The 26,170-nt window shown below is 34.8% G+C and overlaps 5 protein-coding genes across 6 annotated transcripts; 3 read left to right on the top strand and 2 right to left on the bottom strand.

Moving 5' to 3' along the window:
• Window positions 1–1,752: 1,752 nt before the first annotated feature.
• LOC125070909 (protein hairless) lies at window positions 1,753–9,190 on the bottom strand. Of its 2 annotated transcripts, XM_047680924.1 has the most exons (4): window positions 8,591–9,190; window positions 4,235–5,423; window positions 3,963–4,017; window positions 1,753–3,880 (listed from the first exon to the last, which is right to left on the bottom strand). In XM_047680924.1, the coding sequence occupies exons 1-4, from the start codon at window positions 8,763–8,765 to the stop codon at window positions 3,869–3,871; spliced, it is 1,431 nt and encodes a 476-aa protein (XP_047536880.1). In that variant the 5' UTR covers window positions 8,766–9,190; the 3' UTR covers window positions 1,753–3,868. The 2 variants fall into 2 exon arrangements, with proteins under 2 accessions (XP_047536880.1, XP_047536879.1); XM_047680923.1 differs by having other exon boundaries at window positions 3,963–5,423.
• Window positions 9,191–9,613: 423 nt separating this feature from the next.
• On the top strand, window positions 9,614–12,103 carry LOC125070987 (eukaryotic initiation factor 4A-III). Its single transcript, XM_047681030.1, has 5 exons — window positions 9,614–10,009; window positions 10,101–10,436; window positions 10,895–11,117; window positions 11,192–11,446; window positions 11,701–12,103. Exons 1-5 carry the CDS (start codon window positions 9,859–9,861, stop codon window positions 11,951–11,953), a joined length of 1,218 nt encoding a protein of 405 aa, XP_047536986.1. The 5' UTR covers window positions 9,614–9,858; the 3' UTR covers window positions 11,954–12,103.
• A 122-nt stretch (window positions 12,104–12,225) lies between these two features.
• LOC125070839 (ubiquitin-conjugating enzyme E2 J1-like) lies at window positions 12,226–14,354 on the bottom strand. Its single transcript, XM_047680826.1, has one exon. It carries the CDS (start codon window positions 14,092–14,094, stop codon window positions 13,345–13,347), a length of 750 nt encoding a protein of 249 aa, XP_047536782.1. The 5' UTR covers window positions 14,095–14,354; the 3' UTR covers window positions 12,226–13,344.
• A 597-nt stretch (window positions 14,355–14,951) lies between these two features.
• LOC125070984 (splicing factor 3B subunit 2) lies at window positions 14,952–21,867 on the top strand. The gene is made up of 13 exons (XM_047681025.1): window positions 14,952–15,821; window positions 16,109–16,239; window positions 16,859–17,019; window positions 17,185–17,380; window positions 17,705–17,914; window positions 18,216–18,418; window positions 19,653–19,803; window positions 19,985–20,188; window positions 20,458–20,533; window positions 20,659–20,827; window positions 21,060–21,166; window positions 21,413–21,618; window positions 21,706–21,867. Exons 1-13 carry the CDS (start codon window positions 15,095–15,097, stop codon window positions 21,772–21,774), a joined length of 2,610 nt encoding a protein of 869 aa, XP_047536981.1. The 5' UTR covers window positions 14,952–15,094; the 3' UTR covers window positions 21,775–21,867.
• A 2,191-nt stretch (window positions 21,868–24,058) lies between these two features.
• Window positions 24,059–26,078, top strand: LOC125070884 (electron transfer flavoprotein subunit beta). The gene is made up of 6 exons (XM_047680886.1): window positions 24,059–24,220; window positions 24,468–24,626; window positions 24,788–24,946; window positions 25,049–25,129; window positions 25,563–25,703; window positions 25,786–26,078. The coding sequence occupies exons 1-6, from the start codon at window positions 24,170–24,172 to the stop codon at window positions 25,954–25,956; spliced, it is 762 nt and encodes a 253-aa protein (XP_047536842.1). The 5' UTR covers window positions 24,059–24,169; the 3' UTR covers window positions 25,957–26,078.
• The last annotated feature ends 92 nt before the right edge of the window (window positions 26,079–26,170 follow it).

The raw sequence follows: 26,170 nt of genomic DNA on the forward strand, positions 1-26,170 counted from the left end.
TCTAAGAGCGCTCCTTCGGTGAGAGCATTCGCTTTTATTATAGCAATCTAATATTAGATTTTAAGCAATTGCCTGCAGTGAAATCAATACAACTCACTTCAATTCTAAGTACTTGATAATCGAAGCCTTGGAACGTATTTTAAAAATAATATTTTAAAAACTATTAACTTTATTATCACTTATTGTATTATATAGAAAATAATTTCGTTTTCTACTTACATTAAGCGTTAATTTTGTTGGGTAGTGCCATTTAATAGATTAGTCTTATGGAAGACAGTAACAGATTAGGTAATAGTTAGGTTTTAATTTTGATATAAATTACACCTACACTAATAAACTAGTAGGTCGCAAATTGCTAAACCTGTTTGAGTCAACAATTTATATTATATTACCACCTTTAACTAAGGTTTGGCTCCCAGTACGTCTCGTGTCTCGAAGTCCCGGGACGTCTTGAATCTCCAGAGCCCGTCCCTGTAAGTCCCGGGACTTTCGGGTCGAGAATCGAGACGAGACAAGATTGTCGAAATTTTTGTCTAAACCAACATCTGTGGAAAACGAGTTTGTTTTCTTGTCCGGTGGTTTAACTGCTTAAAAGTGTCTCTGTGTCATTATAAGAAATAAACAAAGTAAGCAAGTAACAATTAACGTTAGAGTTATTAAGAATTCATTTTCTGTTTAATAAATGTTGATTTTTACATAATAATGCCTATATTAAATATAAATAAGTTTCGCCTCTTAAAGAAAACAAAAAAAATATCTTAAAAGTCTCGAAGTGACGGGAATTCTCGGTAAATAAATAAATTCTGTATAATTGTCAAAAAATATATATGTTTATCACCATCTTAAAAAAATGTATTCATCTTAAAAAATAGATATTGATTCTCGAAGTCCCGGGAAATACCAAGACTTTGATTGTAGGCTGTTTCGTGTTCTGGGACTATGAAATTGTCGGGAATTCCTTAACTCTACCTTTAATCAATTACATTACATACATTAACATCCTGTATATTTCGCACTACTGGGCTAAGGCCTCCTCTTCCTTTGAGGAGAAGGTTTGAAGCATATTCCACCAAGCTGCTCCAATGCGGGTTGGTGGAATACACATGTGGTAGAATTTCGTTGAAATTAGACACATGCCGGTTTCCTCGCGATGTCTTCCTTCACCGCCGAGCACGAGGTGAATTATAAACACAAAATAAGTACATGAAAATTCAGTGGTGCTTGCCTGGGTTTGAACCCGAAATCATCGGTTAAGATGCACGCGTTCTAACCACTGGGCCATCTCGGCTCTCTTTATTCAATGTTCCAATAGAAAAACGCTATATATTTTTTTTTTAATTACGAGAGCATCAATTTATATAATATAGATTTTAATTGATGCTTTTTTTTTTAATTTTTTGAAGTTGCAATTTTGACTTATTTTGAAAAAATGTAAAAAACGTGATAACTCAAAAAAGGGTTCACTTTTGCATATGGGGGTTAAAATTATCGCAAATAGTCACCCCTATTACCTCTCAACGGGAATACGTCGAATTACCAATAACCCTGTGTAAATAATTCATACAAGCCTTTCTTTGCCTGCTTAAGGCTCAAAAATGGAATACACGTAACATAATTCAATAAATACATCCTCTTACATTTCTTTTGAGATTATCAATCTCCTTATAACACTTTTACGACAGTTTACGTAAAAAATATTACAGGTTCTGTTGACATTAAAATTATAAAATAAATAAAACAACATATTTTAAAAAGTTATATTTATTCGAGTACATAACTACATCTTAAAATAAATGGATAATAGCTATTATTCCGCGTGATAAATATGTTTTAAGTTGATTTTAAGACACCTGCATCGTCACGTTCTACTTTATTCGAAAAGCGCTATCACATACATTACAAATACATGTTTGCATAGAAAAATATTTTACTTTGCAATAACAGTAGCTAAACAACATCGTGTGCGGGAGGAAACTGAGTCTCTAATTTATATAAACCCTACACAGTAAGAGTAATATTTAATGGCACATGTGTGTACTTTATATAGTTTTTTTTTTAACATTTTCATATAATATGTAAATAATACAAATCAGTTAATTTCAGTAAAACTTGAAAGTAATACAAAGATTAAATCTATTTAGATTTCATCATACAAACTAATAGTCACAATTACAATCATTTCAAACGGAGGCCATATTGCAGTGTTCTATTTTAGTATATATTAACATATAATTTACAAGTTATTCTATATACCTCATTCAATATATTAGGCTTATAGTGATATCATTTTTATGAAATCTAATATAGATTTAACCTTATAGAAAGTATGCAAGTCGTGTCATTATTTTCATCGACATAAATATAAACAGGCGACACAAAGAAATTCAGTAAAAAAAATTATACAAGTCAGTTTCATCCCAGTTACAACATCGATAATTAATAAGTTGTTCCCTAAGTTTACTCAGAGTTTAATTGAGCAGGTTCTGTTACATCTACATTTACACTAAGTCAACTTTGTTGGCGGACAATGGTTGTTACAGTAGGCCTCCGATTACACGACTATTTTATACAATTCCATTAATGATAAAATTACATCAGAGTCAGTCCCGTACCGTCGCTTAACTGTCCTTATAATACATAACCCCATACTAAAATTGCAGAAAACTACTTCTATATTTTAATCTCAAAGCCTTCTCCGTCGCGCGACCCCCGGGCTCCCGCGACGAGGGTCGCCGTAACATTGCGCGTCGGCTCTACATAAAACTATAACACGACAGACACAGATAGTCGTCATAATCGCCATAAAATACTCAATACAAAAATACTGTACAATTACCATAATTAATTATTATTTGAAGGTAATAAACTCTTACCGATGTAAATCATAAGCGGTTAATGCTCATAGAATCTACGCCCAGCTTTCATCAATAATACACCATTCACAAGTTATATACAATGTCTTTTAATATACATGTTACATAGACACACATCCAAATTTGATCCCAAAAACTGTAGTCTTTACCTCGTTTATTTTCTAAATTAAATAATGAGATCGAACGTAGTCATTCTTTATGGATTTTAATGAGTATGGACCGAAATGTTTGTACCTAATTTGTAAATATTATATCAAAAATGGATACAATTACGATAGAAAAACTGTATTTATATATTTATCAAAAGTTCAGGAAATTCATTCAGGTAATACTTTTCATTCATAAATATTTCCAATAATATCTTCTTTATTACAAGGCACTGATCGTTAACAATCGATAACTGTATCTTTGTTTCGTTTAGATCTTAGCATCTTATTCTTAAATAATAGCCAATATTAAAATATTTACTCGCAGTTCAAATAATTCGTATGAAAATACACACATGACTCTGCATACATACATACATACACTTTATGCTAAAATAAAGTCGTTTCAGTATATTATACATATAACTTTGTAAATAAATTTCCAGACATTCAGATCTGCCGGAAAATCACGATATATAAAAATATTGTTCGTTCTCACAGAGGAGATAGTTTATAAACTCTAACCGAGGGGCGAAGCCCCGCGCGCCGGAGTGTAGGTGGGATGCGATTTTTGGACTCGACAGCGCCAATTGGTCAACGCGACGTTGGAATGTTTGCAGACACCCGTCCGACGACATATATTTAAACGATATTATACTTTATTTTATGCTTCAATTAATCTAAGAGTCTTTGAATAACTTTGTATAGTGTCAACATCGCATTCGTATGGTAGCGAAGTATTGAACGTCTGCCGCGTGGCGAGGCTCTACCGCGCCACTCGTGGTGCGTCGCGTCCGAGAGCTGCCTGGCGGCTCGAGCTGCGACGACGTCCTCAGTGCTTCGACAGGTTCAGTGGCAAATCTGAAACACACAACGGACAATAAACATCTCCGTACTCGTCTACGGCGAAAGCCCACTCGAATGTTTTCTACTACGTGCGTACCCGAAGTGGGCTCGTCCTTTGGGATGTGGTCGGACAGCAGCGGGTGCGCGAGCGGCGCCCAGGGGCCCGGCGGCGCGCCCGGCGCCAGCGCGTAGTGCATCCACAGCGGCGCGGGCGCCGGCGCGGGCGCGCGGTACACGTGCGGCACGTAGCCGTACCCGAACACGTACTGCGCGCCCGCGCCCGCCCACTCGTCGCGCCGGTAGGGCGCGGCCGGCGGCGCGGGCCAGGCGCGCGGCCCGTACGGCGACGTGGGCGCCGCGTACGAGCGGAAGGCGGGCGCCGCGCCGGGCTGCGGCGGCGTGGGCGAGTCGCGCGCCGCGCCGCGCCCCGGGGAGCCCAGCGTCAGCGCCGAGTACCGGTACCGGTAGTTGTCCGGGCTGGGGCTGAGGTCCGGCGAGTTGACGCTCGACGGCGACTCGGTCTTCAGCGAGGGCGGGTAGGAGTGCGGCGAGCGCTTCGCCTCGGGCGACCGACGCGTCGGGCTCTCGTCGGGCATGCTGAGCAGCGAGTGTATGCTGTAGCTGCTGACGTTCTTCGACACGGTGGTCTCCTTCCGGGGCGCGGTGCCGTTGTGGGAGCGGGACGACGCTTCGGCGGGCGGCTTGTGAGGCGTGTGGCTCGGTCCCGGCGACGGCGGATACGACGCCGTGCTCAGGGCGGGGACGGTCTTCGCCCTCCGCTTCGTCACCTGATCCTCTAGACTGACGCGCTCCATCTCCCGCAGGATGCGCTTCCGGGGCGAGACCATCATGTGCTCCTGCCGACAGCTCGCCAGCTTCGCGTTCACGAGGACGGGAAGCGATGCGATCTTCTCCCGCAGTCTGTCGATTGTGCGAGTCAATTCTTTACGCCTTATCGCGGATTTCGTTTTTTTATACACTCTTAACTTATGATACTGATATGGTTTTTTAAGTTTCATATGATAGTATTTCTCCCGGTCGAAATCCGTCCACCTGTCCTCCTCCATTTTCGTTTTCGAATCAGTCGGGGCATCGACGACATCTTCGCTTTTGCAATTTTTACTCTCCGGCGAGCCGACTTCGCCGTTTCGTTTTTTATCGGAAAGTCCATTGGCGAGAGTCTTGCGAAAGGTTCCGTTAGGTAGCGTGTCGTGATAGTTCGTGTCGAAGGGCCTCCTCCGCTTGAGTCGACTGGCGGCCTGTATGTGCGCATTGTGCAGGGTGGTCGGCCTGCAGTAGTACATGGTTAGCTCTTTGGATAGGTTGCGGCGCGGCGTGGTCTGCTTCCAGCAGTGGTCGCGGTGCGAGGTGCAGGGCGAGGAGTGCAGCGAGGAGTTGTCGTCGGAGAGGGAGAGCGAGGCGCAGGGCGGCGCGGCGTGTGGCGGCGTGGGCGGCGCGGCGGCGGGCGGCCAGAACGTCTTACGCGGCACGGACACCCAGCCCGCGCGCTCGCCCTCGCGCGCGCTTCCTCGTACCAACTCCAGGATAAATTTTCCATCTAAAAAACAAAGCATTGTATCTTAAACTTTTGTACTTTACAGAAGGCATTTATCTTACCTGGCCAGACTCGAGCCATGGCTTTCATTAGAAATTCAAATTCAGACAACCCTTAAATCTTATATCGTAAAAGTCGAATTATATTATATAAAGATGGGTTTTCCTATCTTTGTTATTCATAATATCATTGTTCATTTAAATTATTTGAAACATACGTTTAATTTACAAGAAACTGTAACAAATTTGGAATAACATTATAGTTATTTAATGATAAAATCACAAAACCAATACAAATAACAAAGTGTCAAATAGAATACATAGAAACCGAATCCGAATGCACCTTATTATATTTACCTAAGATATGATGCAGTGGACATATGCTAACAATACATAATAGTTGGCTATGATAAGTTTTATTTATTTGTAAGTACATTTACGCTTTGCAAACATAATAATATTAATAAAAATAAAACCTGCACTATCATCAATATTATAAAAAACTATAAAACATTGTAATTTGTTTTAACAAATAATCTTGTAGAAAAGGTAATAAGTTATAATCCTATCTATTGATCAGTTAAAGTGTTGCACCATGATGTTGACACATCACCTTTTTAATATCGTGTGCAGATTTAAGTATAATAAACAATATTTTGAATGTGAATGATGTCAATTTGTGTGAGTTTAAATAAAGACCGATTTAAGTAACTACACAGGACATGTTATAGATATAGACCACAAGTGTGTGCACAAACACAGGTGCAATCTCATAATCCAAGACCGACCACAACCGAAAAAAGTATCGGGCGGACCAATTGATTTACGTGCTTTCTGAGGTACGGAAGCGTAAACGTTGTCAATTTCTAGCTGCTACTGAGAATTTCGAAACAGAAGAGCCCAATAATTGTCTATAGCCCGACCCGAACCCAGGGCCTTGAGATGTGCGGCCTATATCTAGCCACACAAACAATGATAATGTCGAATCGAGTTCGCCATTTCGTTTCTTGTCGGTATATGAATATTCATAACGGGAATTATTACTTTCATATCATTAATTTCAGTTTATTTAAAGCACTGCTAAAATATTAACCTTTACATTCACATAGTAAACTAAGTTATTCTCTATGAAGATGGAAATACGTATGCATGTTTCTTGCACAGTTGCCAACTACTTGCACGTGCCAGTTACTTGTTATCTGGTTGTCTGTTATCTGGCAAGCAATTAAATTGCACAACATATAATTTACTGGCATGCAATATGATGCGGGTGTCTGTTGAACCGTAGGCACGTGTAATCTTACACGACAGCTATGGGCATGCCAGTAGATGACTAAATCATTCTTCTTCTTCTCTTAATTTTTTGTTCTCTACTTAATTTAAACACACATTTTGCTGCTAGTGGAGCTATGATATTGCCATTGCAAAAACAAGAAATAGTAGGAATTGCTTGTGCAGTCCAGTGAACTGGCTGGTGTAGACACGTTGCAAGCAATGGGCAAGAAAGTAAGCAAATGGGCCTGCCAGTTAATTCGCAACTGTATCTACAGAATGCTAATTACTCATGATTTAAACTAGCATATGCACTACTGCTTAGTTTTACAGGCGTGTGTATGTGTAACAGCCTTAGATTATAACTTATGATACAAAATTATCTTTGATTTGATTTTGATTATTACAATATTAGATTTCCTTTATGACATAATGAAAAAAAAACACTTGTATGGAAATATTTTGTGAAATTACTAATAAAGATATGTCAGCTTTAGCATAAACTTATTGTTTTTATTTTTAAAACATTATTACTATAGTAAATATAAATCTCTAGTAAATATAAGTCTCTTTGAAAAAAAATCTTTTCATTCTTTCATTGTATAATAAAGTGAATAATTAAGCATAATAATTATGTGAAATCCTAAGGTCAGACATTCAAGTGTTAGCGTTCACAAATGAATGAAAAATATATTCTATATATTCAAAATATTTCCTTTACCAAAAACAGTAAATATAAAAAAAAAAAATTGATAAAATTCTATAAAAAGGTTTGTTATTAAATTATTCATTATCGACAAATTAATAACAAAAGGAATGACTTCTCTTATTTGAGTAGTAACTAACCTATGGAATGTATGATTTGCATATCTCGTAAGTGACACTTGCCCTAAATGTTTGTTTATAAAACAAAAATGTGCTTAGTCGGGGGTCAACTGAGCTGGTTGGTAAATATGATCATGTTTATTGAGATACTATCACTACTTACATTATATAATAAGGCTGGTAGGTTTTATAGACAAAACTTTGACTTGATTTTTGTATATACTTGCACACATAGATGAGCGTTAATTAAACTTCAAGTATCCAAATTTCAAATATATATATTTTACTAATATAATATACAAGCATGTCTATCTATTATAATATAATCATGTTAGCATTTACACCAGCTGTTGTATAACTGTTCTATATGCTCTATAGTTTTATGCTCGCAGATATAGTAATAAATTTATTTTGGATTATGAGTAAATACTTCATATTCATTTATTAATACTATATAAACCTCAATCTAATGATTTCCTAACGAAGCTTAAAAAAACAACACTTTTATTTTCTTTGGTAATGTAAGTAATCTTTATAGTTAGGGATTACCTTTCCTGTAAAGGTCAGGTACATTTTCAATTATATTCCTACAAAAAACATTTTGGACACTTATTATTTAATGTATTTTATTCCTTTTTTGCTTTATTTTAGAACTCCTGGCATCAATTAGTTTTAATTAGCTAATTGAAACATCTAACATCATTATAAGTCTACTAAACTTTATAAGTAATAAAGTTAGATTCCAATTTGGTTATAAGCAGTGTGTTTCCGCAAGGGTGCCTTCAGCTTCTTACAAAACAACAATGACACAGAGGTTTGCGCACACAATTGGCAACTGCTCACTCAAATGTAGCTGTATGTGTTTATCAGAGCATGAATAACTTTCTAGTTTTTCTTACTCTGATAAATACTCATACTCAAGTTTAAACATATGAAGGATTTAATTAAATATGAACTAAAAAAAGAATCTTATAGTAATAATTCTGTTTCAAATCAACTATCATTGAAAATTGCGGAGTATTTATAATTGATTTTTTTTTATCAAAATAGACTTGACATTTAAATTTGACTGACCTTTATAGAATTTAAGCCTTCCACCCGACGCAGCGGGAGTTGAACTGTGCACAGGAGGATCGTCATTGACACCCTTACTACTGCTGTTGCCATTCACACCATGTCTTCTGTCTACTTCTTCTGTCATTTTGGTACATGTTGTCAGAGTTGTGTTTGTTCCTTCCTGTATATGCATTTCATTTCTGCCCGCTCATACAGCACACGAGCAACACTTTAGTCCGTATATTCTCGCCATCTTGCACCGAGTATCTACGGCAGCCCGACACACACCACTCGCTGATTTGCATCGACATTCAATATTTCCGTCAGAGTCCTCATCCTATTAGGGACACCTGCGGGAAGCTCGCCTGACACTCTCGTAAACACATTACCGACACGGTATCCACCGAATTCAGGCACTAATTCGATCAATCCCGTTTTTCAGGACACATTTACGAGTTCACCACTGCCTAAAATATTACAAAACAAAACCGTGATGCCGGATTCCCGATTATAATCGGGCCCACGACACAACTCGATAAAAAGCTGTTCGTTTTTCAGTACATAGTTCATTCACACCCAGCATCCATTTTGATTCGTTCAAAATCCAAATATAATCGTTCATTTTGGCCACAAATAAACTTGAAATCAGAATGCGTTGTTAAATGCGTTCAGTTTTTACAATTAATTTTGAAAAAATCCATAAAATTTTAAATTAAATTAATCGTCTTAATGTAATAAAAAACATATCATACGTTTAACGTATAGCGCATATATATTTTGATTCAGTAATTAACAATAAGATAATATAATCGACATTGTACATTTATAAAATAAAATCAAAACAGTTTATGAGTTTTCCAAAAATATATGATTGGTAAATATTTAAATTAAGAAATTATCCGTGAATATATCCCATATTATTATATAATATACAAAACATAAAATTAAATAAACGAAAATTATTATAAACTACTTTTGGTAGCCTACTCTTTGGCATCCTTATTGGTTCTATAGTCTACCGCTTAGACGCCATATTAAAATTTATTCCATCATATCCACTGATATCCACGCTCAAGGGGTGTTATTGGAAATTAAAAAAGTTATTTTGCTGAAATTAATAAAAAAGAATAATCTCTATTTAAATAAAGGACTGTATTGAAAAATACATCTTTTAAAAGTGTTACTACACTTAATTCTATGTAGTTGCGTGCTTGTGTAAAATTTATTTTCTTGACACGGTTTTGGTTAATGTTTAGAAAGTTTTGTCGGTACACGAACACACCAATATGACGACGTCGGAAGTATCATACAATCGCAAAATAATATCAGAGGATTTATCAAATGTCGAATTCGACACTAGCGAAGATGTTGAAGTTATACCGACATTTGATTCCATGAATCTTCGTGATGAATTATTACGAGGAATCTATACTTACGGTAAGACAACAATTCCTCACTTCTGCAGCTTTGCTGATTGTGTGTAGGTTATACGTTATTTCTGTTTCATAAACAATATGTGTTGTTTTAGGTTTTGAAAAGCCTTCGGCTATACAACAAAGAAGTATTTTGCCAATTGTTAAAGGCCGTGACGTGATAGCACAAGCTCAGTCAGGTACCGGAAAAACAGCAACATTCTCTATATCTATTCTACAGTCATTAGATACCACACTTCGTGAAACACAAGTATTAGTTCTTTCACCCACACGTGAATTAGCTACACAAATCCAGAAAGTTATACTAGCTTTGGGTGATTTTATGAATGTCCAGTGTCATGCTTGTATTGGAGGAACGAATCTTGGTGAGGATATAAGGAAACTGGACTATGGACAACATGTTGTGTCTGGAACGCCTGGAAGAGTTTTTGGTAAGAAACATTTACTCTTGTACATTTAGTTAATTTTGTATTGCTGATAAATAGGAATGCTCTTTCTGGTCCCACTTCAGAAAAAAATAATATTTTACATATATTTTCACTAATTTTAATTGCCTACTTATAAGAGCACAAGCCTAAATTGAAGAAAGATAATACAAAAAGCTATTAAGAAATAGCCTATTTTCTTTATCAACACTGTCTCATAATAGTACCATTTTTCATATATATATATATATATATTTAGATATCTGAAAAATTTAATATATTATAAAGTTTAACCATAGTCCACCCTGCTATATTGTATGGGCATTCCTTTTAAATCTTATTTCACTTACAAAAGACAACTAAACATTTCAGTAAATTTAAGAAATAGTTTTATTTGTAAAATCTTATTGATATGATAATATTCCAATACTTTTCACTTAATTATATTTTACAATTTTAAACAGATATGATAAGAAGGCGTGTACTCCGTACAAGATCAATCAAGATGCTAGTTCTTGATGAGGCAGATGAGATGTTAAACAAAGGATTTAAAGAACAGATCTATGATGTATACCGTTATTTACCACCAGCAACTCAGGTTGTGCTGATCTCGGCTACACTCCCTCATGAAATACTTGAAATGACTTCTAAGTTCATGACTGATCCTATTAGGATTCTTGTTAAACGGTTCGTATTTTAATTTTAATTATATGCTCTTAATAAAGTATTTCAGATTTTAATTTAAAATTTCTATATAACAGTGATGAGTTGACACTGGAAGGCATTAAGCAATTTTTCGTGGCTGTGGAACGTGAAGAATGGAAGTTTGACACTCTCTGTGATCTGTACGACACCCTGACAATAACTCAGGCTGTTATTTTCTGCAACACAAAGAGGAAGGTGGACTGGTTAACACAGAAGATGCAAGAAGCTAATTTTACAGTAAGCTCAATGCACGGAGACATGCCACAGAAGGAGAGAGACAATATTATGAAAGAGTTTAGATCTGGTCAAAGGTAATTTTTAAAATTGTTTAATATTTAACTAATGTGTCTTTTCTTGGAAACAATGCCTATACCATTTTCATTAATTATATTATTAAATAAAACAATTTAAATGATTAATTTCTTGGTAATTAATATTAATGTATAATTTATAACTTAAGTATGACATATTATGATTCTTTGATATAAATAATGGTTATAATTTTTTCCTTTTTTAACTTACATGAACTAAATTCAATGTAATAAGATTCATATTTCTATTGCAGCCGGGTTCTTATAACAACTGATGTGTGGGCAAGAGGAATAGATGTACAGCAAGTCTCTCTAGTTATAAACTATGATTTGCCCAACAACCGTGAGTTATACATACACAGAATTGGTCGATCAGGTCGTTTTGGACGTAAGGGTGTTGCTATCAACTTTGTCAAATCAGATGACATCAGGATTCTTAGAGATATTGAACAGTACTACTCAACACAAATCGATGAAATGCCAATGAATGTAGCAGATTTAATTTAATTTCTCAATTCTTTCTTTAACCTAAGCAGATACATATGTTGGTAATTTTTAACTCACAAATCTTGAGTAACTTTCTGTATGCATAAAAAACTATGATGAATACTTTGTGCAAGTATTTGTATTTAGATTACAATAAAATATCACTCTTAACTTGTTTTGTTTTATTTAATAGCCATAAGATATGAAAAATCAATCTATATTACAACAAAAATAAAAATAATTTGTGAATTTACAAACTTTATCAATATATAATAACTAGTGCATCAAATTTTAAACAAATAAATTTTATATTATTTAATATACAAGAATCTACAATAATCATGATATTAAAGTTGATTTAATTTCGTAGCAATGTCACCAATTTTAATCTAGTGTATATATATATATTACAGCTAAGTTTTTGGAATGTATCCACAATCATAACATATTTTACAAATTGGTTTGTATTTAGAAAGCAAAAAAATTACAAAAGGATGAGATTAATATTTACAATTAAAAGTATTCCTTAGCTTTAATCCTTATCCATGAATAATACATAGAATGTTTATATTTTACAAAAAGACTAGAAATAAAATTTAGATAATTTATGAAACAAAATTATAAGCCAAAATAAGTTTTAGAAACTATGTAGCTTTCATTTTTTTTTTACCAATCTTTATTCTCTATGAACTGAAGTCATGTTATGTTTGAATCTAATTTTTACATAAAATAAAGAAACATGACATAAAGATGATATAACTTAGTCAGTTACAAAATTGTTAAATAAAAATTCTATAAAAATTAGAACAGCGAAAAGACATTGTTTTATAGTTAAAAGTTGAATAATTATACAAAGTTTTTGTAATGCAACATTCATATAAAATACTAAAATATATACAGGTAGCCATCATTTTAATTTACACATGATATGAAGCTAAATAAATCAAGCATATTCAGATGTTTCCAATTGCTGATCCACAAATTGATGAATGGCTTTGAACAGTTAATGTATGTAAATAAAAATATTATCTTAGGAACACCAATACAAAAATCACTGCCTCTTAATAAAATATTTAATAATTAATTAGAAGCAGTTAATAAATCTATAATTTTTAAAAGTGTTGTAAACAAAAAATAAGTTTAACTTATATTTATTATATGCCTTAGATATAGATGAAGCTTTTTAAAAGGCACAGATTTCAAACAATTAAAATTGGATAATTTTTTTAATGGTTCTACTTCACAAACCACACCATTAAAAAATAAAATAATGTTAATAATTTTTTTTAATGATAATTTTTCCCTAAAAAGACCCATATTTATTTATGCTTTAAAATCAATTTATTTAATTAATTGCATTTTATGATGTGATATCATGTACACATATTTTATTTAATAAACACTTGTTTCATTTACAATTCTGAATCAGCAAGAGCATTCCAGCGCCTATATATAAATATTCCTATTGCTCCAATCAATAAAGCTACAAGGATTTCTGTCAACTGATCTAAGAAACTTGTTGCAGAATCTGAGGATTCCAAAACCTGTTGGGTATACTGTATGTTTTGAGGCTCAAAAATGGGTTCTCCAAGGGGTTTTTGCGCTTGCTCCTCTTCTCCTTTGAATGCTATTTGATTTAAAACAGTTTGCTCTTCTTCAGTTAAAGGTTTAGCGGCAGTAGAAGAAAGCAATTCAGCGGTTTGACCACATTGGGGGCACACCCAGTTGCTTGATTTTTTTGCAAGGATCTTTCGTTCTGCAGGAGAATAGTCTAAGGATCCAATCGTTCCTTCAGCTGGTGTAGGCATAAAAGCAATTAGTGCCAATAACGCTGTCCTTATTGACCACGATGGTTGCCATGTCTCTGGGTGATGGCCGGATATCGATAAGCAAATTTTTTTGTTAACTTCGAACCTTCCATTTGGTGTTAATAGAATAATATGAGGAGGATGCATAGGATATTCTTTCGGCAATAATATCCTACCATGATATATACCATCTTCAAAATCGGTTCCCCTAGGGCCACGCACTGTAAAGTGCCACTCAAATAGATTGTCTTCTAGAGGTCTTGCACAATATTCTTCGGTAGCTTCAGCTAATTCAATGGCCTCTCGCATAAGGCGTTTTACGCCAGGACATTTTGTATTGTATTTTTCAGCCATATTTAAAATATGCCAAAAATATACTTCGGGAACGATAAAGATCGCTTAATTTAACTTGAGTCAAAATATAAGCGATAGGTAAAAAATTGTCAATGTTGTGGTAAATTAATAATTAGCTGTGACGAATTTATTAAAAGCTAAAACAGGTGATCACCAATCAGAAATGCACAGATGTTTAAGTGTTAATATTATGAAAAACAAAGACAAATGAATTATCTACATTACTTGTCACAGAAATTTGACTATTGTATAGTAACAACATTGTACCCGATATAAGTCACTTTTGCTTTAACGTTATTTTATAATGAGTTATATTTATCTTTATCTAACAAGATAAACCTAGTACCCAGTAACGAATATTGCAGAAGTAGAGATATTAGAATTATAATCTTATCAGAAATATGTTTAGAAGCAACTATTCGAACTTATTCGCCATATCCCGAGTATTACTCGGCGATTAATACTCGCCACGAATAAAATGTTTGTTCAAATAAGCACGACATTAATTAATTCTAATTGATTGTATGTAATTTATAGCAATTTCTCTTTCATTTAGTTAGATAAGCAACATAAAAGAATTAGAATATTATCGTTTATCACCAAGTGATATCAAATGCAAATCTTCGTATTAACTCCATAATTGGTTCGACAACAAAATGTAAGACCAAAGAACTCGCACAAAACGCGATAATAGGACTATTCAATCTTCAAAAAGTGCCTATTTACCAAAAATGTAGTGTGGTGATGTACCGATTCGCCATACCACGTTTGTAATGTCTATACCCGGTTGTATACTCCGAATTTGTTGAGTCTGTGCTAAATGCTTATTATTTAATAGATAATAGAAGTGTCAATTGTCAAAGTCAATAACCTTAAATTTATATTATTGTGTATTTTTGTATTTATCAAATTATCCTTTTAATTTGTTGTTTTCTGAAAATAATAATGTTATTAATTCATTATTGTTGAATATCAAAACCGGAGTTAAAAAGCTATAAAAATGGACGGTCCACCGGGCACGAATACATCTAACAATAGCGGCTCAATGGTACCGCCACCGGGAATGCCAAGCTTTCCCCCAATGCCTCCGCCAAGCCCAATGGCTCCTCCAACTGTGGGACCTCCTGGTACTATGCCGACAGTAAGCTCAACGAGTGGACAAAATATTCCACCGCCCGGAATGGGACCACCGCCAAGCATGATGGGCATGGGTCCGCCGGGTATGGGTCCCCCACCACCCCCTGGAATGGGACCCCCCGGTATGGGAATGGGTCCGCCACCAATGGGGCCTCCAGGCTTACCACCTCGAATGCCTCCTGCAATGATGCCTAGTATAAAAGGCAATTTTAATCAAACAATGGATATAGGCCCACCTGGTATGGGTCCACCACCTAATATGGGGCCCCCTGGTATGGGTCCAAATATGGGACCATGGGAGGGTCATGGTCCACAGGGATGGGGTATGCAAGGGAGAGGAGATGGCCCACCAGGCTGGGATGATCATGATGACGATGTTGAAGATAATGATGAAGAAAATAGTGACAATGGTCTTTCTGGATCTTCATTACCATCCTTGTTAACTATGAAAATAGATACTCCCGAAGAGTTCAGAAACAAACCTCTAGCAGCAGTAGGGGGTGTAATACTACCCAAAGCTCTCGAAGAGGCCTTAGCATATAAAGATCAGAGACAAGCTGCATTAGGCGAACAAACTGAAAAAGAAATAGGTAATGTTGATTTTATGAATATTTTTTATTTTGTGTATTTGTTTTAAAATATTTTTTTATAATAAAATTTAAATTAAAATATTGATTATCATATCTATGTAAATCTTAACCTGTATATAAAGTAAGGCTCAAATAATATGAGAGCTAGAGAGTATGGTAAGATGATGTAAAACTTAACTGCAGATTGCTTGTTAAGCTACATCCAGCAAGTATTGCCGTAATGTATAAGTAAAAAACAATATATACTCTGTTTCATTTATTTTGCTAATTTTACTATAAAAATACAGAAACTGAAAAGGAACCTGAGGTACCTCCAGCCCCAGTGATTAGTGCTGAGTATGATGTTGAAGAAGATGGAGCTTCAGATGAAGAAAACATTCCAGAAGCACCTTTACCACCAGTCATATCCAAGCAGGAGGTAAAGATCTCCATTTAGCTTTCAATTAAGAACTTAGTAGAACTAAAGACCAATCCACACAGTGAGCTCCATTGCATTGCATGATATTCACTTCCAATTTCTTCTTTCTCTAACTGAATGCATCTACCAATGAGGGTCAATTATTTTATTCCCTAGCAGCTTGAATCATAAATTAAAGCTTGTTATACATTGTTCATACAAATTTTACAGATTTATTATTACAAGTGTTCCTTCACTGGTCAAAATTCGACCGTAATTCATTGCTAATAAAATATAAGATGCTTTGATTTGAAAAATACTTACGAAAAATGAGGTTCAACTGAACAATATCTTGTCGCTACTACAGTAAAAAAAATCAAATGTATGAATATTTCATATATGTAAACTAAATTTAGATAAACATGTATGCGTTAAACTTAGCATAGTGTGTTGTCTTTTTCATTATTTTAATGGATTTCTAATGTATATTTTAAAAAAATATTAGCTTTTTTGCACATAAACTTAAATAGTGCCAAATTTCATACACCTTCATGCGCTTCTTTTTGGTAATAAAGGGGTACAAAGTTATTGCTTCACATATTAATATATATTGATTATAAGCATAATACGAATATTATAGGGGCAAGCCAATAAAACCAATAAGAATAAACGCAAGAAGAAGAAGAAGAAGGCAGCCAAGCAGAAGCGAAAGGAGACCGAAAATAAAGAAGCAGACATTACAGATAAGGAAAGTTCTCAAAAATCTAGTGAAAAAGAAAATGAGAAAGAAGCTGAAATAGAGTAAGTTTAACATTTATAAAATGTAAAGAAAAAAGTCTATTTAAGTTTCTTTTAATTAGTATTTTTTATATCTGTAGTTACCTATTTGACTACCAATAAGTAATTCTTTAATTCGAATTTTAAGTAAATGCCGGTGTTAACAAACAAGTATGTTTAAATTTACAGATACATCCAAGAAAATATTCAATTCCACGAATTGGAACCAATGTATCGACAATTTCATCGTATTCTAGAAGCATTTAAAATCACAGAGATAAAGGAAGAAATAAAAGAAGAATTTGGTAAAGATGCTCCCAAACCAAGCAGCAAGGTGCAGGAAAAGGTCACAGATCAATTTGCAGCTGATGAGGAAGCCGTTGAGGTAATAATTGCTTATGTAATTGTAATTAGTGAGTTTATTGTCAAGTTACACCACATTGCCGTTCTCAAAAATATCAAGTTTCCCATGATGTTGTATCAAGTTTATAATTAAAAAAAAATGTTCAGATTACACAGACCAGTAAATTTTAAAATATGTGAGTTTGACAAAATGCACATATTGAAGTTTATTTATATTAGCAGTACTAACACGCATATGTTGGCATTCAAAAAATCTATTTTAAGATACAATCTTTATAATATTTTGGCACTGTATGTACGAGTTATTACTGCTTATCCTTAATATGTACAAATTTAAAACCTGCAGAAGCACGCAGCGGACGAAAAGGATCGTCTGTCGAAGCGCAAACTGAAGAAGTTGTCGCGGCTGTCGGTGGCGGAGCTGAAGCAGCTGGTGGCGCGGCCCGACGTGGTGGAGATGTACGACGTGACTGCGCGCGACCCTCGCCTGCTGGTGCAGCTCAAGGCGCATCGCAACACTGTGCAAGTGCCCAGACACTGGTGCTACAAGCGGAAGGTACACTATGACAGATGTTGTTAAAAAATGTGCAACATGCACTTTGCTATAGCAATTTATTGTAGGCATTCAATTATAAGATATTAAGGGTGCAAGTTTCGATTATAAAACAAAAGATAATATAAAGTAATCTGTAATAATGAATGAATGGCATACTAAAAAACTAACTAAAATCTACCCTTGATTGCTTGAGTAACACAACAAGTGCTCATAAGCCCTGAGATTTTGTCTCATATGAGTTGACGAGCTGCAAATTATTAATATTAGTAGTTTATTTTAATGTCTTTACTTTATTTTCTAGTATTTACAAGGCAAGCGTGGTATAGAAAAGCCTCCATTTGACCTGCCGGACTTCATCAAAAAGACAGGAATTATGGAGATGCGCGCCTCCCTGCAGGACAAAGAGGAGACGAAAACTCTAAAGGCCAAGATGCGCGAGCGCACGCGACCCAAGCTCGGCAAGATCGACATTGATTACCAGAAACTGCATGACGCATTCTTCAAGTGAGTCTTAGAGCATTTTATTTTTTTTTATTTTCATTTTATTTGCATTCATATTGAAAAGTGTAAAAAGCGTCATAATTTACTAATGAAGCATTATGCAAATCAGGGATGTATCAGGGAGCTCTGTACCCGAAACTATCGGATATTCGTAAAAATTTATCCGTAACCGATAAAAGATATTTATAATTTTGTTTCTGCATAGTATTATACGAAATTAGTTAATTGTAGAGATGTGCCGATTATAACTTTGGTCGACTAGCCTACTAACCGATTAGTCGGTGGTACAGAGACCGACTAATCGGCGAACCGAGCCGATAACGGTTGATTTTTGCTTTGCCAAGGTCAAAGCTTGTGTATTTGCTTAAAATCGCTTAAAAAATTTCTCGTAAAAAGTAAAGGATAAAAAATAGTTAACGTGGGTTATCCCTAAGAGATAGACATATATACCATCGCGGACTTTATTGAAGAACTTTTTGAGGTATACAATACTGTAGTACATTATTTTGATCTACATCGTAGGGCTCAGCCAGCGTTTGCAAAGTAAGCGCAAAAAAAATTGTTTAATTACGACATCACTTTAGAAACCTCTAACGTAAATATCAGTGTTTCTCTATTATATTTTTCATGTATTATACAAATAAAACTTCCTCTTGAATCAATCTATCTATTAAAAAAAACGCGTCAGAATCCGTTGTGCATTTTAAAGATCTAAGCATACATAGGGACAGACAGCGGTAAGCGACTTTGTTTTATACTATGTAACGATAACATCCCTAATAGTTAAAATATTTAAATAAACAAAATTGTAAAATGCTTGGTATCCAAATGCCGCTGTTTTTAGTTTCCCTCTACAGTCTAGTACACTATGTAAAATATTAAGCTTATTAATAATAACACGGTGAATCTAGGAAGTCATATAAATATATAGTAAAACTAATCTCCTATGTCAAGTATTGTCAATATCATATTTTTTCTGCCTGCAAATAAATTCTTGTAATGCGATCACAAAATGGAATTTTCCTGAATTTCTGAATTTTTTGATCCATTAGGTCAAGTTTGAATACTTGATCAATGTAAATGTCAATTTAATCAGGTTTTTAGGGTTCAAGAACAATTTTGAAACAAATATTGTAAGTTAATTTGGTAAGTTTTATTTATTGTTAAAATTCATCATTCATGAATGATATGTTTCTAATTGATATTGTTATTAAACTTATGTTATATTTTCCCATAGATGGCAAACAAAACCCCGCATGACCATCCACGGTGACTTGTATTACGAGGGTAAGGAGTTCGAGACTCGGCTCCGGGAGAAGAAGCCAGGTGATCTTTCCGAAGAGTTGCGCACTGCGCTCGGTATGCCCGTCGGTCCAGGGTCACATAAGGTATAATCTATAAAATAATAATAACTTGATAATATCAATAAAAATATTTTTATATATATAATTCATGTGCCAACTCTTTGAAAATAAATAAATTCTTACCCAGAAAACAATAGAAGTCTGGACTTAGTTGTTATGTCTCCTATGCCTGTAATGTCAGTGTCACAATATTATAATATTGTAGGTGCCGCCCCCGTGGCTGATCGCGCAGCAGCGTTACGGGCCGCCGCCCTCGTACCCCAACTTAAAGATCCCCGGACTCAACGCGCCCATACCCGAGGGCTGCGCCTTCGGCTACCACGCTGGTGGCTGGGGCAAGCCGCCCGTCGACGAGACGGGCAAGCCCCTCTACGGAGACGTCTTCGGCCACCAGAGCCTCGGACAAGATGTAATTCATTTTGCTTTTATAACATTGTAGTAATGCCTTTTAGGGCGTTGAATCGGTGTGAAAGTATTAGAAAAAAAATTAAGTAATATTAGTAAGACAATCTCTCTATTTTTTTTTTAAACAAACTGATATTTTAGATAATTTCTTATTTTCTATATTTTACTTAAAGCATGCAAATTGTAACAGGGCAGTGGTGGTTTTTCTTATTAATAATCTGGAATAAATTCATTTAGGAATTCAGTTTAACATATTATAATGTTTGTTCTCAGGATGCTGAGGATCTCGATATCGATAGGACAATGTGGGGCGAACTGGAGTCTGAATCTGAGGAGGAATCCGAAGAAGGTAATCTTTGCAAATAATCCAAAATTATTAAAAAATATATGAATAGGCTTAAAATTATTTCACTACCAACAGAATAATAGTTTTTATTGCATAGTATGTAAAAAAATCTCTTTATTTTTCCACAGAGGAGTCCGACGAGGGCGAGAAGGGCGGCGAGGCGGAGGTGTCGGCGGGCGTGGCCACGCCGGGCGAGGGGCTCGTCACGCCGCTCGGCATCAGCTCCGTGCCGCCCGGCGTCGAGACGCCCGACACCATCGAGCTGCGCAAGAAGAAGCTGGACTCGGACGTCGAGGGGTAGCTTTACTTTTATGCTTATATACTTATAACTAACTCTCTAAATCATGGTCGGGAGACGAATTCGCGTACAAGTTAAATAGGAGGAGTCGAGCTAGTCAAGGCTTGGGGTTAATAGTTTGATTAGAAAATGTGGTGATAATGATAAAATAACTTTTATATACATGATTTATTTTCAATGAGAATTAACATTGTTGTAAGTTATATAATAATAAAATATTTTCTGTTATAGTGGTGATACACCAGCTCTATACCAAGTACTGCCCGAGAGACGCGTGGGGCTGACGGCCGGCATGATGGCTTCCACTCACGTGTACGATATCAACGCGGCGAACCCCGGTATGACCTCAGCGGTTTCTATATATTTAAATATTATTTCTAAGAAATATTTCATAACCTATAATGAGTTATAATACTTTATACAAGACAGAAAATTTGTTTTGTACCAACGCCTTACGAAGCTACTAATGCGAGTCAAGCACAAATTACGAGAAAAGGGAGAAAAAAGTGCGATTGACTCAAATAATATAGTCATAGTCAAGTCGTTCAGCTTGAGTGACGGCGGTGTGTGTGTGTGTGCGGCAGGCAAGCGCGCGGCGGCGGGCGCGGCGGGCACGGGCGCGAGCAGCGAGGCGGGCGCGGGCGGCGTGGAGGTGACGCTGGACCCGTCCGAGCTGGAGCTGGAGCCCGAGGCCGTGGCGGCGCGCTACGAGCGCCACCTGCGCGAGCACCGCCCCAAGGGCCGCGAGGACCTGTCCGACATGTTGGCCGACCACGTCGCCCGGCAGAAGGTACGGGCGCTTCGTTGGAAACATTCGACTTATCATTTGGGACTGTTAATTGTTTGCAAATTCTAATTTCAAAATCTTTTATTACAGAACAAACGAAAACGGCAACAAAATACAGATTCCAAGCAAGCGAAAAAATACAAAGAATTCAAGTTCTAATCATATTTTTCTTAATTGTAATAATAATATTATAAGTATAATGATCGTGGTATTCATAGTGTATCTATGTGACTGGACCATAAATTACCTAAAAAAATATCCGTTGTCTTTTATTTTGTTTTATAAACATTAATTTTAGTAATGACCATTGTTATCACTGATATGTATAGTTTGACAGAAAATCAATTTAAGTTATAAATAATGCCCACTTATATTTTGAATCCTAGACTTGTGGTCTAAAACATCGACGAATAGCAGAAGGGCGATGCAGAGTAAATACACCAAACTATATTACGATGTACTACAGTATTCATAAATATTTCATCACGAGATAACAGAATATCAGCTAGTCACTATGATTAATTAAAATGCTTCAAGTAATGTAACACCACATGGTTGAATCAATGATTCTGTTTTAAAAATGATTTAAATCTTGCGTGTGAACATTTTAGCACAACGTCGTCCAATTGTTGTCACTGTTTTTAACACAATAATTAATATCAACATAGATTTGCACAATATTATTTTAAACATGTCATGTTACCTAAAGCTTAGTTGCTTTGTTAAAATAATTCTGTAGTACTAATAATTCCGTAGTACTAGCTCCAAGAATATAATAATTTCAGCCTCTTTTTAAAGAATGATATAGTTTCTATGTCAAGCCTCCTTCCAATGAAAAATACCTTAAAAAATGCCACTATGAAAATGCGCCACCAACATTGAGAGCTAAAATGTGTGTTAAAACTACCATGTGCCTATATATGGACTAGCTCACTCAGCCTTCAAATCGGAAGAACAGTACTTATTACTGCTTTCGGATGATACCTACCCAGATGGGCTTACGCAAAGTTATCTCATCAAGTAATCTTTCTAAAGAAATTTCTAAATAAAATTAGTAATAAAGAATGAATGGGTTTTGAATGTTATTATTAACGGGCAAAATGATATGGAATTCTGGAACAAATGGGTGTACCACAAGGTTCATTTTAGGGCCTCTGCTGTTTTAAATATATGTAAACAATTTTGTTAATAAGCCTTGTGACATTTGAATGTTTGCAAATGACAACTATCACGCAGCAGTGCTCTGTCATCAGTTGAGTTAAATAATCTAAGTAAAGTAAATAAAAAAAGACGAACTGTATGTTATTTTCCCTAACAATTTTCAAGTTAAATTGTTTCGCAGTTATTTTGCATAACGAAAGGCTTGAGATTGTTGAGTCGACAGTCTTTCTAATATTCCAAACTTTATTGTATGGCCTAGAAGGAAAGCTTAACAGTGTAATTTATGCAATCAAACAATAATTCGATAACTCACAGACTTCAATTTCTGACGCGATGTCCGAAGGTGAAATTCAGCAGGTTTTAAACTAGGATTAATCCAAACAAGTCCAGTCAGTCCTAAACAAGTGATCCAACATCTACGCAAAGCTGGAGGATCAAGCAGAATGGAAAGAGCGTGATCGTCAAGAATTCGAGCCGCATGCGTTGAATATGGTCAAATATTATAAATACTAGAAATTATTGGTAATCTGGAGCTCCCACAGAAAGGACTCTACTTGAGACCGAATTTGTGCCTTGTATAGTTAAAGTTTAAATTTATGATAATATACTGTTTTTAAGGAAAAGTATGCATAAGTATTCCATAAAAGCTGTTATACATACTATTAATACTAGAAATAAAAATAACCCTTTACCCTCATTTAACAAATTAAAAAAGCTTGGTAAGATAAAATCGATCAATTAATTTTATTACTCATTAAAAGATTACTCAGATGAAGATGATCGGATTTAAGCTTCCAACGCAGACCTGATTAAGAACAATAATTCTGAATGCTAAAGTCATTGTAACTCTAGTTAATTTAAAAAGAGCAACTATGCGACTTTCTTTCCGTTTCTTCTTGTTGGAATAGTGTTAATATTGAGGATTCAAAAATCTTTTATTGTAAAGTGTAAGAGAGGAAAAAAAAGAAGAGCAAATAAAAAATGGAGATATATTTTCTGGATCTCATTGAATGCAAAATGCTCAAAAATTATTTTTTATATATTATATTAAAAAAGTCTCAATCACCGACGCGACTGCGTAAACACACGTCGATATTTATTTATACACATAAACCGTAATATTATAATTATACTTTTACTTAAAATTATTATAACCCAGATGGTATAAAATTAGCTACAGTAAAGGCTAATTTTAATAATTTATGTTTATGTATATATATTAATTATTTAAGTTTTTTACTATTGGTCAATTTATTCGTGGCTTCGTAACTGGCAAGTGGCAACCCAGTTTATATGAAGCTGGACTGGACTTCGTACTGTGGATTACAAGTTTTTGTTTTTATTAATTAAATATTAAGAATAATTGAGTTTAGTTTTTAATCTTAAAAATAAAATGTCTCGTGTACTAGTTGGTGTTAAGAGAGTTATTGATTATGCGGTTAAGGTAAGCTTAATAAGAGTTCAAAGGTTATACTTATTATTCCTATATGATATTTATATATTTAATTAAAAAAAAAACCTAAAGAAACAACTTTTTAATTAAGACAATTCTTTTAAAATGAAACAATCCCCTTATTTTTGTTTAAACTTATACCATGACATTGAAACTTGACCTGAATATTTTTCTTTATGTTTATATGGTTTATTAAATGTGTTAAATTCAATATAATTAGAATAATAATAATTTTTAGATACGTGTGAAACCAGACAAGTCCGGGGTGGTAACCGATGGCGTCAAGCACTCAATGAATCCATTCGATGAGATTGCAGTGGAGGAGGCTGTAAGGATGAAGGAAAAGAAATTGGCTAGTGAAGTCATTGCAGTGTCTTGCGGCCCAGCACAGTCTCAAGTATATAAATAAACATTAAGATATCGATAATAAAACTCTATAACTACATATAATTTAATATATTTATAGTCTACACATAATGTGTACAAAATTTATATGACAACTATTAAATGATAGTATTAATATTATATAATTAAAATTATTATTATTATGTATTACAGGAAACGCTAAGAACAGCATTAGCAATGGGAGCTGATAGGGCTATACACGTAGAAATTTCAGGACCTGAGTATGAAACTTTGCAACCTCTACATGTTGCTAAAATATTAGCCAAACTCTCACAGGATGAGAAGGCGGACTTAATTATAGTTGGGAAACAAGTAAGTTAAAGAATTTCATATATCATAGCATTTCGTTATAATAGTATAAATTATGATGAATATTATTTTTTGGGACTACATTAATTCTATTATATCTTTAAGGCCATTGATGATGACTCCAACCAAACAGCACAAATGACGGCAGCCCTTCTTGACTGGCCTCAGGGCACATTTGCATCCAAGGTATCATATAATTCTATTATTATTTTTATTTCTTTAGAAAAAATTTAATATGTAATCATTAAAAGTTAGCATTTAATTTTCCTTTTAATTAAGTAAATAGGAAAAAATCTAATAAGAATAGCTGTATTATCTCTTCTGTTTGATTTGTGTTTAGATAACCTTGTGATAATAAGTTTTGTTAAATAACCTAAAAAATAAATTAGATAACTCATGTTTATATTGAAAGATAATGTTATTGAAATACATTTATATGTATTTAAGTTTTTTTTTTGATTTAAAAATAGGTAACCTTTTATTTTTCTATACACACATTTTTCTTACAAAATTTAATGATACTGAAAATGTATTTTTTTATTTATAGTGGTATGCCTTAATATTGTTTGTTGTTGTTTTGTCTGAAACCGATTCACATTATCTCGGTAATTATTTACAGATAGAAAAGTCAGATGCTGGGTTGACAGTGACACGTGAAATCGATGGTGGTTTAGAAACAATCAAAACTAAAATGCCAGCTGTAATCAGCGCCGATCTTAGGTTGAATGAACCGAGATACGCAACACTGCCTAATATCATGGTAAATATTGTTACCTCGTAATTTGAATTGTCTTCCACTCTTGAAACTGATTTTTATAATAATTACTTCTTTTTATTTACAGAAAGCTAAGAAGAAGCCAATGAAGAAAGTTAGTGCAAAGGACCTTGGAGTTGACTTAGCCGCTAGAATCAAAGTTATCAGTGTAGAAGATCCTCCAGTGAGACAGGCTGGCTCCATCATACCCGATGTAGACACCCTTGTCGCTAAACTAAAGGAAGGAGGTCACATTTAAAACAACAGTAAACTACTATCCTGTTTATTTCTCTGTCTAGTAATGTAAAGTCATTTTGTACATGGTTTTTTGAATGTAGATCTATATATTTGTTAAATATATTTTGTCAAGTTACAAAGATATTTTATTTTCGTTTTATTCAATTCATGAATTATCATTATTTTTTACAAATAGTCTAGAATAATTTTAAATTTTCAGTACTCTACTTACATAG

This window comes from Vanessa atalanta, chromosome 18 (assembly GCF_905147765.1).
Source record: "Vanessa atalanta chromosome 18, ilVanAtal1.2, whole genome shotgun sequence".
NCBI classification, from domain to species: Eukaryota; Metazoa; Arthropoda; class Insecta; order Lepidoptera; family Nymphalidae; genus Vanessa; species Vanessa atalanta.